This window comes from Branchiostoma belcheri, unplaced genomic scaffold, assembly GCF_001625305.1.
Source record: "Branchiostoma belcheri isolate BF01 breed outbred unplaced genomic scaffold, Haploidv18h27 scaffold52, whole genome shotgun sequence".
NCBI classification, from domain to species: Eukaryota; Metazoa; Chordata; class Leptocardii; order Amphioxiformes; family Branchiostomatidae; genus Branchiostoma; species Branchiostoma belcheri.
In genome coordinates, this window is record NW_017804154.1 from 1392647 (window position 1) to 1408241 (window position 15595).

At 41.8% G+C, this 15595-nt stretch overlaps 1 protein-coding gene across 1 annotated transcript in view; it reads left to right on the forward strand.

The window, feature by feature from the left end:
* LOC109480667 (spermatogenesis-associated protein 5-like protein 1) overlaps positions 1–12723 on the forward strand; it is a 17641-nt gene extending 4918 nt beyond the window's left edge. Inside the window, exons 11-22 of the mRNA XM_019782896.1 lie at positions 1114–1242; positions 2729–2803; positions 3455–3587; positions 4985–5071; positions 6079–6203; positions 6429–6499; positions 6900–7007; positions 7235–7323; positions 7728–7830; positions 8073–8142; positions 9822–9906; positions 12064–12723. Of these exons, the coding sequence (XP_019638455.1) occupies positions 1114–1242; positions 2729–2803; positions 3455–3587; positions 4985–5071; positions 6079–6203; positions 6429–6499; positions 6900–7007; positions 7235–7323; positions 7728–7830; positions 8073–8142; positions 9822–9906; positions 12064–12148 (1160 nt within the window). The 3' untranslated portion in view covers positions 12149–12723. The remainder of the gene's footprint in view (positions 1–1113; positions 1243–2728; positions 2804–3454; positions 3588–4984; positions 5072–6078; positions 6204–6428; positions 6500–6899; positions 7008–7234; positions 7324–7727; positions 7831–8072; positions 8143–9821; positions 9907–12063) is intronic.
* The last annotated feature ends 2872 nt before the right edge of the window (positions 12724–15595 follow it).

Consider the following 15595-nt stretch of genomic DNA (forward strand, 5'->3'; position numbering starts at 1 on the left):
TAAAAAGTAGGACCAAAAAGTGGACCATAACATAAAAAGTGGACCAAAAAGTGGACCTTTACATAAAAAAGTGGACCAAAAAAGTGGACCTTTACATAAAAAGTGGACCAAAAAAGTGGACCTTTACATAAAAAAGTGGACCAAAAAGTGGACCTTTGAGCCTTGTGGGGCTTTGAGCCTCCGAACCCCCGAACACCCCTGGCTACGTGCATTTTAAAAATGCGCACAATCACGGGCGTCGCGTGAGCCATGGTGGGATTGTACCGCACACATGGACACAGATGGGACAGGCAAGAAAGGGACAGACAAGATGAAGATGTGACTGAGATTGACTCCAGATGTGCTCCCGCCACCCGGCCAATACTGACCATGCTGACCAATAATAGCACAGAACTCCACTGATGTCATGGGTGCTCTCGTGTCCAGATTAGACAATAGAAATCCTGGGTACGACGTTGACCCAACAGGTCATCCGCTGGTTGGCTGGTTCGTCGGCTACGGCTTACGAAAAATGGGAGTCCAGACTACGATTTACGGGGAATTTTTAGGCTCGATTACGCTTTACGTGAAATGCGCTGGCTACGCTTTACGGGAAATTTTCGCCTCCTCACTACGAATTACGGTGAATAAAATAACTTCCCTACGAATTACGGGAAATTAAAAAGGCCCGCCTACGCCTTACGGAAAAGAGCATGCAGACCCTCTTATAAACGTAAGAACCACTGACGGGCCGTGAGGAAGGGGTAAACTTTTGAATGGGAAGGATTTGTGCAACGCCACTTGGCAGAAAGGTGGTCCAGAATGTTTGTCGGAGCATGGGCTACTTTAAATTTGGCGGCACAGCCTTTATTGTTATTTTGCAGACGATTTTCGTGTCGACTGTGAGCTGTGCCGCCATTGGGGGCTAAGCAGAAGGACGGGGGCAAAGCAGAATTGCGCCGGGGGCGTAGAGGAACGACGGGGGCGAAGCAGATTTTTTGCGGGGGCGAAGCAGAACGGGGCGGGGGCGAAGCAGAACGGCGGGGGCGAAGAGGAAGGAGTTTCATGGGGGTGTTCGGGGTCTATACGTGTAATACTAAAAGTAACGTTTCATACTAGTATTGGTAAAGTAAGGGCAAAATCGCATTGCGGTTCTCACGGTCTTTCATAGGCGGCGCTTTTGTATTTACCAATCCTTTCAGCTCAGTCACCACGTGATCATTGAAAGCAAAATGGCGCCACCGAAGGCGAAATTTCAGGAAAGTAAGTGATGCATTTTGTGGTTTTATAGCACGTTACTTTACCTGCAGAAAGGAAGTAGGCTCCATTTATACAAAATGAACAGTTTTGTATTCAAGCACATTTTTTGTGTCCACGTGCGACAGATATTTCGTTGAGAAATTGGGACGTCCAAAGCGGCGCTTTGTTGATACTTTTGTGGGGAGGGGGGCAACGATATATTGCCTCCCTAAATGCACTACCTTTGTAAATGGGAGAAAACAGTAAAATGGAATCCTCAGTCATGTTTGAAGTATAACCTCAACTTTGAGAAGCATGTACAAGACAAATTCTCTATTGGTTACAGTCTGCGTCGACGTCCCCGGTGTTGAGAAGCACTGAACGAGTGCAAAACTCATGATCACAAAATAAGCCGTGGTCGTTGAAAGTTTTTTCTTGTAGCTATCTGTTTTAACAGCCCTTACAAACTTCGTCAAGTCGTTGTGGGCAAGGAAAAACAATTATGTAACTTCTGGTCTAGTCTTGCTCACCATGGCTCAGTGCAATGCTGCCCTGACTCTCAATAAGTATGTTGATAAATAAATGCATGCTGCAAAGATATCTTGCACAAATTTTAAAGCCTCCTTTACACTTGAACACGTTAAAGCGCAGGTAAGTAAATTTTCACATGGGAGAGATTTCTGCCACAGAGGGAGTTAAGCCGACCCAACAAACGCGCCAAGTAAAAGCAGACATGTTGGGGCAGCGCAGTTCCTTCTTCAGCATAAGTCCTGTAATAAACCAGGAGGAGACAGTAGAAACAGACCCCTGATCCCGGGCCGGGGTTCGAACCCACGACCTCCCGGGCACCAGTCCGACGCTCTAACCACTCGGCCGAAAAGGTCTAGACCCAAAAAGGGGTTGGGGGTTTATAGGCGCTACCAACTGACCCAGCCAATGGGTCTTGACCTTTTTGGCCGAGTGGTTAGAGCGTCGGACTGGTGCCCGGGAGGTCGTGGGTTCGAACCCCGCCCGGGATCAGGGGTCTGTTTCTACTGTCTCCTCCTGGTTTATTACAGTCCCTCTGTGGCAAAACTCTCAGCCATAATCCGTGTAAAAATAATTGTGTATCAGTGCTCTCCCCCCAAAAATTATGCCACCACCGATCAAGTCTGCAAAGGAGACTAAAATCATCTTCATTTTGTAGAAGTTAGTGTAATTCCTGATTTTTTCACTGTACTTTTATGTTACCTGTTTTCACTGTCACTGCTGTTCCGGGAACTTATCATTAACGTTACAGTTAACGTTAATAAATAATTCCTGGACTTTATTTTTCATGCACCTGTCACCACTGTGAATATATAATTCTGTGAACACCTCCATTTTTCTCAGACATTGAACTTTTGCTACATTTGATACACTTTTGAACATTAAGTGAATTATATTTATAGTAACTTGTTATTAAGCACTGCTGTTGATGACCAGATGTTTCAACAAGTTTCAACATGCATTTTAATGCATTTCTCCCAAGCAGCAAAAGTCCGTCCAGGGGCAGAAGGACGAGCGCAGGAGAGAGCCCCACAGTCAGTCGGCAAATATACAATAGGTAGGTACAGGTAGCTCTTTTTTATTCAATGGTCATTATGTAAAAAGACCCCAGAGGCCACTTCAAGGATACAGATTACATGAATAGGACTAGGACTGAAACAGCTAGCCTGAAATCCAGCCTGGTTTGCTCCAAAAACTTCGCTCCCCGCCAGCAAGGGGTAACAAAAGTACTCTACCCTCTCTGATGTAATTCCTGAGCAGTCCTGCTGCTGGCCCACATGGGAGTAATTATTCAGTCATAGACCCAGGGGCTAAATGTGGAATCCTGAATCAATGTTTGCTTGGTACTGGTTGCGTATTGCCCTCTCTGTATCTGTAGTGTATAGCCCTATAATAAAAAAAAGTAAATGCCCTTCTCTATAACACAAGCCAGGTAAGCCAGGCAGTATTCTGATGTTTATAGTGAATCTCAGGTACAAAGTATTTCCCCCAAAACCCTCTCCCTTACATTGGCCAGGTTAAGATAATTACTAGTATGTTTTTGAGCCTTGACCTCATTTTGTCAATAGAGGATGATTGCTTATCTTTTTCAGTCAATGTAATTTGCTGCATGTTAGAATACTTATATGACCATATTGGTTTTGATATCTGCATGTCAACATGTACCTTGTCCTTCGTGTATTTAGTTGTATGTCCTGTACACATGTAGATGAGAAGGTGCTGTGTTTTCACGGGCCACTGCTGTACGAGGCCAAGGTACTGGAGGTACAGCATCCTTCCAAAGGACAGGCCAAGGACAAACAAGTCCGATACTTCATCCACTACAGCGGCTGGAACAAGAAGTAAGTCCTGTGTCAGTCTGTAGATGTTACTTCCGGGTACAGAAGTTTTATGTTGGTTGGGTTTGTCTGTATGCATGTTTGTATGTCCGGACAGAGTAGGTTGATGTGGGTGGGGGAAGAATCTCAGGAAGAATGACACTAGGTCAAGAGATCAGACACAGGAAAGTGATTGAACTTGTCAAGTTGACAGCACGTGGGCAGGGAAGATTGACAGGCAGGATTACAGGTCTAAAGGTCAGATACAAGAAATACAGTGAACTTGAAGGTCACAAAAAATCCCAAATATTTCCTGGATGTCTGACATGTCTGACATTTCTTGTTTGCATTGGAAACATTCCCTAGCACAAGTAATGAATGTCCATTAAGTGAATTTTGTCTCCATTTTTGGCTTGAACAACAGCTGTTCTCAACCACAAACATGAATATTGCTCCTCTAGTTTTTATTTCTCCATAGATATATTGTTTATCTTCATAGCTGCAGTGTTTGTAAACTCTCTACCAACTCTACTGCTGTCAAGGCTTTGAAAATTGTAATACAGTATAGACTTTGTGTGTAAATGTACATGTGGGGTCAACAGACTGTCAGTGTGTCTAAGTTATTCTTGTACTCCAGAACTGCATATCAGCAGTGGCGGGCCACACTGTTCCGCAGTGGGGCATTGGAGAATCACTCTTTTAAACTCAAACTGTGTAGGCCCTCGACAGGCAAAGATGCTAAAATATTCCTAAAGTATTTTTAACAGCCTGAATAAACATTGGATGAATATGGTATGAGAGGGGTCCAGCTGATTACAGACTGTATACCCCCCACAAGTGGAAGTGGACTTGTCTGAAATGTAAACTGGAGTCAGCTAATGTCACGGCCCCACACAGACAGACGTTTTGGTTCAATGTCATCCCGATTGGTGAAAGGGAAGGAGGACAATGTTACATCATGCTGTAAATACAAGTAATCATCTTTTTCTGGTAAATATTATTGTAATATCAAGATTAGACATTGTTTTATCCCAACAGCAGTGATGGTTTAGCTATTTTTATGTTATTTGATTGCAAAATATGGTGGCAACATTAATCAAAACAGAGAACTGTCTGACTGTAATCTTTAACTGTTATTATCTATATTGATATGTTAATTTATTCATTGTACATGGCACTGAAAGCTGTTATTTCTTATGTCAGATATACATGTGTGTACATTGTCCTCCATTTGTTTTGCTCATGACCTACCAGAAAGAGCTGATACATTTCTAAGAACAATTTCCATCTTCTAAATCTATAAAGGTCCTTCCAACCCTTTCACATAATTCTTTTTGAGAAAATGTTGATGTTGAATATAAATCATGAAATGTGAGAAGAGAGGAAAATGTATTCACTGTTGTTGTGTTTTGTTGTTGCAGCTGGGATGAGTGGGTACCGGAGAGCCGTGTGTTAAAGTTCAGCGATGCCAACCAGGGCAAACAGAAGGAACTTAGAGAAGCACAGGCGTAAGTCAAGGTTTTAAACTTGTACATTTAACGTTGGTCACTTTGAACTCAGTAGGTCATCGAGAACTTGTTTTTGAGTTTATCATAGATAAATAAATTCTTACTCTTTGTTCATTTGGTGTGACATGCTTGTCTCAAACGACTTGTTTCTTAAGGGATGGTAAAGTCTGAAATGTCAATTAAGACAGCATGCTTTCCTCTTGTATGTTGTGTTATCAGTATATTTTTCATAACTTATAATAAGGCTCGGTGAATGGTACAAATGGGAATTTACCATAAAGTTGCAAACAGCAAAGACCATGCTTCCCACTCCAATATGATATCTTTGATTAGCTCATAAACTTCATAACATACTGGACATAACATATAAGGAGATTGTTGGTATCAGATAGTTTCAGGAAGTCCTAATTTTCCTGTTTATCAAGATTGGTGTTACATGACTTCCTAACTTCATTGATGTACATGACTTTCTGTTACTGTTGTTGATGATGGAAGGTGTGTGTGTCTGTACAGTGTGATACAACCCCTGACTCTGAGGAAGTTAGGCACTGACGATGTGTCTGTGTTACCCCCTCCTCCCCCAAGGTACGGTAACACTTCATGGTGGCAGGGAAGGTGGCATTCTGGGACTCAACCCCCTCCCTCCTCCACAAAAAAGTCCTCTCTTGCTCTTACAGGTGTTTTATTGATTGCGGTGGTGCTGAGCAGGTTTGCTACTTCTCTGGTCATTCATGGTGTTGGAACATGTAGTACTCAACTCTTTCTTTGCAACACACACAAGGTGTGACACAAGTTTTCTTCCTTGTCACAGCTGCACAGCCTGCTGGGAAGGTCTGTTGGGCTTGTTCATCAGTGAACGGGGTAATCCCTGCACTGCCTGCTGGGAAGGTCTGTTGGATCTGTTCAGCAGTTAACGGGGAAGCCAGTTTTCTGCCCTCTTCCTGGAGTTTCAAGTGAAATACTTAGTAGTGGGTTTTTAGAATGACTGTTACGTTTTTGATTTTCAGAAAAGTTAAGAAGCAGTCCAAGGTGAAGCCGCGGGGCCAGGGCCCGCCTGAGGGGGGTGAGAAGGGGGAGGGCAGCCGGTCGTCCACCCCATCTGTGGAGAAACAACAGGCGAAGAGAGGTGAGGGTATGTCCACGGCTGTATTGTCTGTATCCTAATTTGTCATTTCTTAACATGATTTTGAAGACCATTTTCAATATACATGTACAAGGAAAATGGTGTTTTCTTTCCCAAATTGTAAAAACATAAAGTGAAGGATTGGCCAAAAATGTTATTTGTCTACCAGTATCTTTCATTTATGCTTTTTGGAATTTCCTGATGGTTGCATTGCCATCCTTGCCCCCCTCCCAGCTGCTGAACAGACCCCGATCACAGAACCTCCTCGGAAGAAGAGAGTGCGAGCTGACCCTACAGTAGAAGCGGTAAGTTATGGAGCTGTATCTGAAACAAGTTGCTCTGAAAGGCTGATCATATCTTGCATTATCGGTATATACACTTTGTATGTACGAAAAATACAATGAAGAATATCCAGTGGTTAGTAACCTTGGTTCTGGACCAAGAGGTTGTAGCTTGAAATGCCAGCGGTTGTCGCTTACCTGACATGTACTCTACTGGAAAGGGTCCAGGGTGGGACGTTAAGTCGTGGTCCACTGTTTATTGTATTTGTCACAAAGAGGGAGGGAAATTTTCCCAGTACAATGAACCTATAACTACTGTACATAGAATCTTTTCTGTCACAACCAGTGCAAGAGCGAGCTTGTTTGTATCAAGATCACTTTCTCATTTATACCTATACTTGACAATATTGTTTTGCCTGATCAGGAGGAAACCTTCATGACCAGGGTGGAGATCAAGGTGAAGATTCCTGATGAGCTGAAGCCGTGGCTGGTGGACGACTGGGACCTCATCACCAGGCAGAAACAGGTAAAGGTGAAAAGTCATTCCACTTCATCCTTGGCTTTCATGCTTTCACATGCTGTACAGCGCTGGTTGTCTCTTTCCCTGCACAACACTGAAGAAATATGGCAGATGTCTGAATTATATGCGGAGACATTTTTTCATCCATATGTAGTGATTCATTCTTCAGTAAATCATTTTAGCATGTTCAATGTGCTCCAGCCATCTGATCAATGTTACTTCTTGTTCCTGATTAATAGTTGTTCCATCTGCCAGCCAAAACCAACGTGGAGAAGATCCTGGATGACTATCTGCAGCAGAAAAAGTCCAAAGGACTCTCTCCGAACCAGTCAGTTACTTTGGGTTGTCATACTGTTCAATTTGTGAAGACTTAAAACTCTCATTCCATAGATTATCTTCCTCTCTGTACTTTAAATCTCAGTGAATGCCTTTTGATCATTGTCAGTTTTGTACCCGGTGACTTGAGAGTTTAGGAAAACAAGAACTCAGAAATCTGTTACAAGGGTCATTTTGTAATACTGTTGCAGTGTGATACTGGTCTAAATTTTGGGTCAATGCAATGAATTTGTAAGAAAAGTTTTTAAAGCTGCATGAAGATTGTACTGTATCAAGAACAATGTCAGAAAAGTTTTCAAAAGGGCCCTAGAAACAAGTAGCAGTACGATCAGTTTGCAACTAGGCAGAATTATTGAAGTTGCCATTGTGTTAAGTTGTGTGATTTTGTCATCACAGGGAGAGTGCCATACTGGAGGTGACAGCAGGAATCAAGGAGTACTTCAATGTCATGCTGGGCACACAGCTTCTCTACAAGTTTGAGAGACCGCAGTATGCTGAGGTCAGCATAGGGAGAATGTCTCAAACTTTTCGATACAAACCCTTGAACAGATGGAAATACTTGATCTAAAATGTCCCCTTTGTTTTGTCTCAGGCAAGGATGTCTATGCTCAGACTTTTGTACCCCTGCATGTTTCCCAGTAGAATTTTTTTGCTTGTCTCTGTGAAACCAATGTTTAAAACATGTACTGTATGTTGCATATACATGTAATTGTAAATTTGTCCTGTTTCCTGTTGTTCCAGATCCTGGCAGACCACCCTGACACACCTATGGCTCAGATATATGGGGCACCCCACTTACTGAGACTGTTTGGTAAGTCAGTCTGTCAATAGGGAGAAGAGTTTTATTTTTATCTTTAAGCACACTGATGTAGCTTAAAGTTCAAGCTACCAATTTGACTATTGGTTATGGAGTTAGACATAGGGAGAAGGTTAAAATGTGATCTCGTTTAAAGAATTAAAATGGAATCTTTAAAAAAATTGTCACCTCTTCAACTATTCCAAGAAAGATGGTAGATTTGCCCACTGACAGAGAACTAGCGTCTCCCTCAACCTCTGAAGAGGATGCCACGACCTTGACCTGCCACACGTCAAGGTCAAGTTGAGGTCGATTCAGCACTTAGGAATGTGGGCCAGTGTTGTTGTAAACTGGCACATGGCAAGAGCTAGCAGACATATTTGTAGGGGTTGTTGCCCATGTACAAAGTTGGTGTGCTACAGTTTGTCACCCAGGTCAGGGTAAACATCGGTGTTGACATTTTTACTGTTTGGTTTACTTATAAAGAGACTCTCCTTGACACATATGTAAGTCACTGCTCTTTTTTTGGGATGGGGTGGGATCTTGTTGTACTGATGATTATCTCATGAAAAATTATATAAAATCTTCTTTTTAATGTTGAAAAAGCTAGATGTTTTTTCATGGCACTTGGCACAGTTTGTAAACTCTTCTCCTTTTGCCATCCTTCTGTGCCTTAGGGTCCATCCCTGAAAATAAAAACATGTGGAAGCACACGTCTATCAGTTAATGAGCCCAATGCAGGGCTGTGCTTGCCCTTGTGATCAGATTTGGAAACATGCCATGTACAGGTATAGGGCACTGGGGAGCACCACCTACATCTAGCTAACACAGAACAGACCCGACAGGACCTGACACCAGACACATTTGTGCTGTTTCCAAGTTCAGGTTCCCTTATATGGGCATCTGTCCCGCTTGATTTGCTTGAACCCTTCCCCACTCAACCAACTTCACATCCCATAAACACTCTCATTAACTTAACTTGACTTAAAGTTAGGAATGCTTAGTATATATTTATACCTGAATGTTATACAGGTTGTGAGGTAAAGCGGGTGATGTATGCCATCTCTGTTTGCCATGTTTGTGTTGGATGAAGGTGTATATAAGATAAGGGAATGATTATGTATATACCACATTAGAACGTTTATATGTATAAGATGATATTCCAGTAATATGAGACCCTGTATGATGTGAATGTGTTTGACTAACTTGAAAGAACAGGTGTGTGCACTGTTGAAGATAAAGATAAATAAACAAATTTCCAATGTCCAAATTGTTAAGTCACCCATCCCTTTTCCTTTTTGCTAGAACTGCCTAAATTGGACACAGTATACCCGGTAACCTTCTCCCTGCTGCCTTACCCCATCACAGATATGAAGCCAAATATATATTTAAACTGGTGGAAAAATCACAGTAATGATGCATATTCTGACAACTGGGACAAACTTAGACTTCCATCTGGTTAATGTCAGAAAAGAAGTGCTGTGTTCTCATCACAGCTGTCTCCAGCATAAAACTATGATGATATGTTCTTCAAGTATTTGTATTGTCAATAACATGTGTTTATATTCTTTACTCTTTTTGTCAGAGTAAATATCAGTAAGTGTTATGGTTTTCTTCATAGTAGTTTTTTGTGCACATGACAAGTAAAGAGTGTCCTAAAGTGGGTTGTTGATCTCTGCTGTGTTCCCTTGCAGTGAAACTGGGGAGCATGCTGGCCTACACACCTCTGGATGAGAAGAGTGTACAACTGCTGCTCACACATCTACACGACTTCTTAAAGTGAGTTTCATTTCTCCAGCCTGCACATGTACAACTCAACATATTCAAGTTGATTTGGATTGCAACAACACAATACACATGGAACACAGGCAGAAAATTGCCTGTGTATCATGCACCACACATTACACGCAAAGTCTGCATCTTTTCTCCATCCATCCCTAGTCATAATAAGCCCTGACTTGGTCATCTTTCTCCATGATACTCAAAGAAAATGCTTCTCCAGTATTCACAGTCCCTAACCTGCATGTCCAAAAATGTATCTGTCCAAACTTCCATCCATCCTCCAGGTGATAAATGGATGAACCCTCACACCAGTCTCACTTCCTCCCATCCCCCTCAATAAATGGTTTGCCCCTTATGTTTGACTGATTGACCCCCCCTCCCAGAAAATAAATGATTTGTCCCATTGTAACTGATTGGCTACCCTTGCAGCTGTCCTCCATGTTCCCCACCTCAGTCATCAGACTTGGCCCAACATACCTGAATTCCATAGGGAAGCCCTTAAGACTATTTGTCAGAAGGACTCCGACTTTGTGTTGTTCAAATTCCTACCAAAGTCCAAGGGAAAGGGTGAGTCCTGGCATTCCCCTGGACTTCACCAGACTGGGGGAAGAGCCAGGGAGAATGTCTTTGAGAAAGAACACAGACACATCAGCTGTCTTGTTGGCAGTGTTTTATGCTGGAGAATGTAAGACTTTTTTTTTACAGATGGCCTTCTGTAGACTAAACACTCAACCAAATTTGTGGGGTAATAATTTTGCGAGCTTAGATAACTATTCAACCTCCTTCTACATGAATTAGTGTTGGTGGTGTTTTATTACAGGACATAAGTGGTTGGAAGATTAGGATGTATAAAACAAGTCATCTATATTTAGCCACGTTGCACCTATCACTATGAAGCGTCATAGTTGTACCTTCAAAATTTTTTGGGGGGATTGACTGGTCTTGATTTGCAAGATTATCCACCAAATACATTGAATTTCTTATGTTAACCTACATGTAATGTGGACTAGTGATGCCTATGTGAGATTTTAAGGACTTACACTAAACAGTTAGCCGATGCTTTTATAATTGCAACAGACTTTATTATTTGGAAATGTAAGGAGTACACGTAAACATTCAGGGCTGTTTGTTGTAACCTTTGAGGAAGCTTGTTCCCTTTTGAGACAATCCCTCCAGTAGGTTTAATCAGTCAAGAAGAAATTCTGGTCCTCCCTTAAGACTGTACCATATACATATATGAGATGAACAGAATTTCATTCAGCTGAGTAACACAAAAACATGCAGACTTTCTACAGAATGGCCCCAGCGTTAGTTGGCAGAGTGTTTGTACCATGTGGTGTATTTCTCTCCTGTAGACGTCCCTGTTGACAGTCTGGCTTATACCAGACAGTTGTTGTTTATCAAAGGCTGTTAGAAGCTCTTAACATGTAGCCATGCTGTACTGTAGGAGTGTAGTGGGCTCATGTTGCAGGATAAGTTTCCTTAGGGACAGCTTGCCTTTAGAAAACTTCTGTTTGAAGAAAATGAGGAGCAGACTGTTCTTAAACACGGAAGAAATGCGTGTGTGTGTGCGTGCGCTTGAGGCAGTGCGTTTGTGAGGCGTGTGTTTGTACTTTTATGTGAAGAAAGTATTTGGCATGATGTCACTGTGCTCTATTTGTGACACCAGACAAAGTTACCAGGGTACATTCAGAGATTAACATCTGAGTGTGTGTGTGGTGACATGGGTACATAAAATAAGACTTGTGAGGACTCTTGAAACCCATGTAACAACGCAACACATCATGTAGCAACACAAGAGGTTACAAATATTAAGAAAAAGGCACAACATACGTCTTGTATTTTTGACTCATCGCAACCATCTTGTAGAACCCGATACAACTGGTATACATGTATGTGAATGACATATGCATATATTTCACGCAGATGTACTTTAAAGGCATTTAGTTTACTTTCACTGTGATTCAATCTTGCTGTATGAGCTGTATTCACATTTGAAACAATTTGTTTTACAGTAGAAGTACAAATCACATTGTGGTGTTATTATTTAACTGTCAGGGTGTAAATCATGAAAATAAGACCACCGCAAACATTTCAAGGCTTTCAGTCATTCAGTCATTCTGAAACCTTGTGATTTGTGTTTCCTTACTACAGATATCTCCAGCGGAATTCTTCATCCCTCTTCAACGTGGCTGACTACGAGGTGGCTCCTCCAGAGTACCACAGAAAGGCCGTGTAGAACTGGGACGTTTCTCTCACAGATGTGTACATGTACTGTTGGATCAGGAGAACTGCTGATGTGTTCTTCAGTCAGCTGGGCAGATGTAAAGACTAAAAACTGACAAAGTAGTCAGTGGGATCATGTCATCTTTCAAACAGTTTCATTCCACTTGAAAAGAAGTTTCAGTGGCTATGAATTAACTTGGTACAAAGTAAATGTTATCTGCTGAGAAGTTGCAGTACAGGAGTATACTGATAGGGGGAAGGCAGTAGATGACATCTTTCAAGTCCTTATAAAGTCATGGTACATCTACTATTACCCATGGGCAACAAACCGGATGGGGCGATATAGTGGTATAAACATGTATTAAACATATAGACATCATGTGTACTAATATTATTGATATTAGTATGTGTAGTAAGTTAAGCTTGTATGACCGCAGTCCACATGATTAGGTACATGTCTGTCCCATTCCATGAGTGGACATGGATGCTAGGAGAGGAAGAAAATGGAATGGAGCAAAAGACTACAAATGACTTTGTACATTGGATGTACTTTTTGTAAAGAAGGAATAAAATTGTGTATGGAACATTTTTAGAGATCTCTGCTCTACATGTTGAACTACAGTAGGTGTTGTGGTGTCTTGTATGTAGAGTAATGTGGACTTGAGGCTGACAGTGACACACCATGGATGTCCATTCTATAGGGTCAGCACATCTACATGGTCAGCTGACAAGTGTACAAACAAGTTGAGACTAAGAGAGAAAATTGAATTGTAAAAGAAGATTGAGACAAAATATTGAAAATTTAATTGATGATTGCTGGATGAACTTTCACTTTATTTTTATTGCATAGAAGACACAATGTGCTGATTGCAAGCCAGACTCTGTATATCTGGATGCAGAGTGAATTACTGGAGCATTTGCTGGAGAACTTGGGAAATCGCCATTGAATTTTAAAAGTGTTGGTCGACCTTGTCCTCCATAGCAAGTCATTCATTTTTAGACCATGACCAGCTTCCCTTGAAGTGCAGGTTACTTGTTGCACTAACTTGGAGTCTTCAAACTCAGTTTCACTATTAAAATCAGTTCAAGTCGTCAGAACTCAATAATACAGGACGTTGGCTGAGTTTCTACCAAGTGCTATTTGGTATCCAGACATACTTCATACATGATGTAAATATGGCATTCGTTGGAGCGTAACGTTATCCGTCCGCACCCATAATGACTAACATAAAGTACAGAAAATAGTCCCTAATCTCAACGATCAAGTCCACATCCCTGTCGTCTGCACCTACACATGTGAGAATACAACCTCAGACGGGATTTGCTCTCCTGTTAGCCAAGTTATATTTAGATTAGCATTTTAGCACTATCATGTAAATTGATCCCTGTCAAAAATAGCGGGGGAATGGTGGCAATTTTCAACTAAACATGGAAAGGAATGTGCTAGCCCTATTCAGATACAAGTAGCCTTTTACAAGTTAGTCAATGCTTGCTAAATGTGTATTCATTACGTCTGGTCCTTAGCAGTATTTTGTGTAAGGCAAAATGTAGAATCTACTTCTGTACGCGGTATTTCCTTACTGTGAAGTCGTATCTTCATCTGGGATCAGTGCCGCTGGACCCGCGATACCGCCCCCAAAATAGGGCCACTCCCGTTCCCCATATACACACAGGCTCCCCTGGGGACGAGATGGGTGGGAAGATCGCGGAACATTACTAGCATTAGCTATAGAGTGGAGATGTAGATGGTTATGATAATCTAGTGAGTCCAAAAGGAGAGACATGTTGCATAAGGTCTTACAAAGCACGGTACTGTTACACACTAACACAGATGTGCCTAGGTATCAACTCCTGTGGTTTGCTGTGACTCTCGTAGTTGGCTGTAAGTTTGTGCCTCAAACACGACCTGTATGGTCTGGACTTGAGTTTTCACCGTGGGAAGGTCGGATGGAACAGAAGAAGCTTCAGGCCATAAGTCACTCGGCACCTGTTGGCTGCTGGAATACGGAAATTAAACTTGATGACCTTAGATGGCAAACAACAAATCGAATGTTTCACGCCAATGTGAAGAACTTAAAGTTGTAAATTTCTTATTTTATTCATTATTGTGCATGTTCCACTGTCACTTCCTCCCAGTCTATGGAGCGACTATTTTGACCCCCAATTCGACCTTTAATACTTCCTTCTAGCCTGCGGGAGACCATGTTGACCTCCAGTCCCACCTTCCTGTCAGTCTGTGGTTACACCATTCCCCCTCACTTCCTGTGAATCTACTGATTCAAATAACTCATATATTGTTATCGATAATAGTAATAATTGTAAGATAGTTTTTGTAGTATTGCTGTATTACTGTCATACATTGTACCATGTACGGTTGTCGAGCAATAGAGCTCATTGAACTGCGGACACACAAGTAAGCTAACAAACACACCGAAAACACACCGTACATGGAGGTAGAAACAGCACTGCGTCATGCACGGATGATCTGAGATAGATGAGAAATCATCAATGTCATCACCAACGTCTCAAAACGTCGTCTCTAAGTACGTTTGTGGAGATTAGTCATCCAGGGTTGAAAAGTTGAACCAATGTTTTAGACTTTTCAACTGAATGGCACTTGAAACGTTTGACTATTAATTCTTATCCGGTTGAAAAGTCTAAAACACTACTTAATTGATTCAAGTCTTCTCTAAATGTTTGTTCCTTTGTTTTTTGTAAGAAACTACAGATGCCATGATGAAATCAAGACGAAGCCGAGAAATTCAAGTGAAGTGAACCATAACAATAACGTTGATTATTTTACAAACGACACGCTATTCTGACGTAAGCTACATTCCTGTAAATAATGTCAAGGATAGGGGTCAGTGTGTCAGTACTCCGGGCCTTGGTAACCGTATCTACGCGGTTTACCTTCGTGACCGATATGTCGTGACGTCACAGCCGAGTCGGGTAGAACAGCTGCAGGTGCATCATTTCACACGTCACGCTGTTGCCAAGCAACGGAAATTGCGATGAAAGAAAGGGTATTGTACAAGAAATAGACATTTACATCATCGCGAGGCTCTAAACATATCAAGGCAAAGGTCACCCCGACGTCACATAGCATCCGTCCCGCCACCAGTACTCCTTTGAAATCACGCGTTATGCCGAGGTCACATTTCAAAACTGGGGCTCGACCGGACTGTTTTGATTAACGAAAAATCGACAATTTATATCAATAATACACGCAAATAGTTCCCATTATTAGTTTGTTTCAACTTTTTAGTGCTTTGCCGTCTTTTTTGCCGATTTGGAAATGTGACCTCTGCGTTACCTTGATGGGTGAACGGTTACCATAACAACCGGACGCTGTTGATGACGTAATTCCTGACTTCATCCCGGCAGCTGTTGAATCACCATAAAGGTTCATTCATTTTCTTTGGCAAAAGGATGGTTAAAATGGTGTTTACGCGCTATTAGT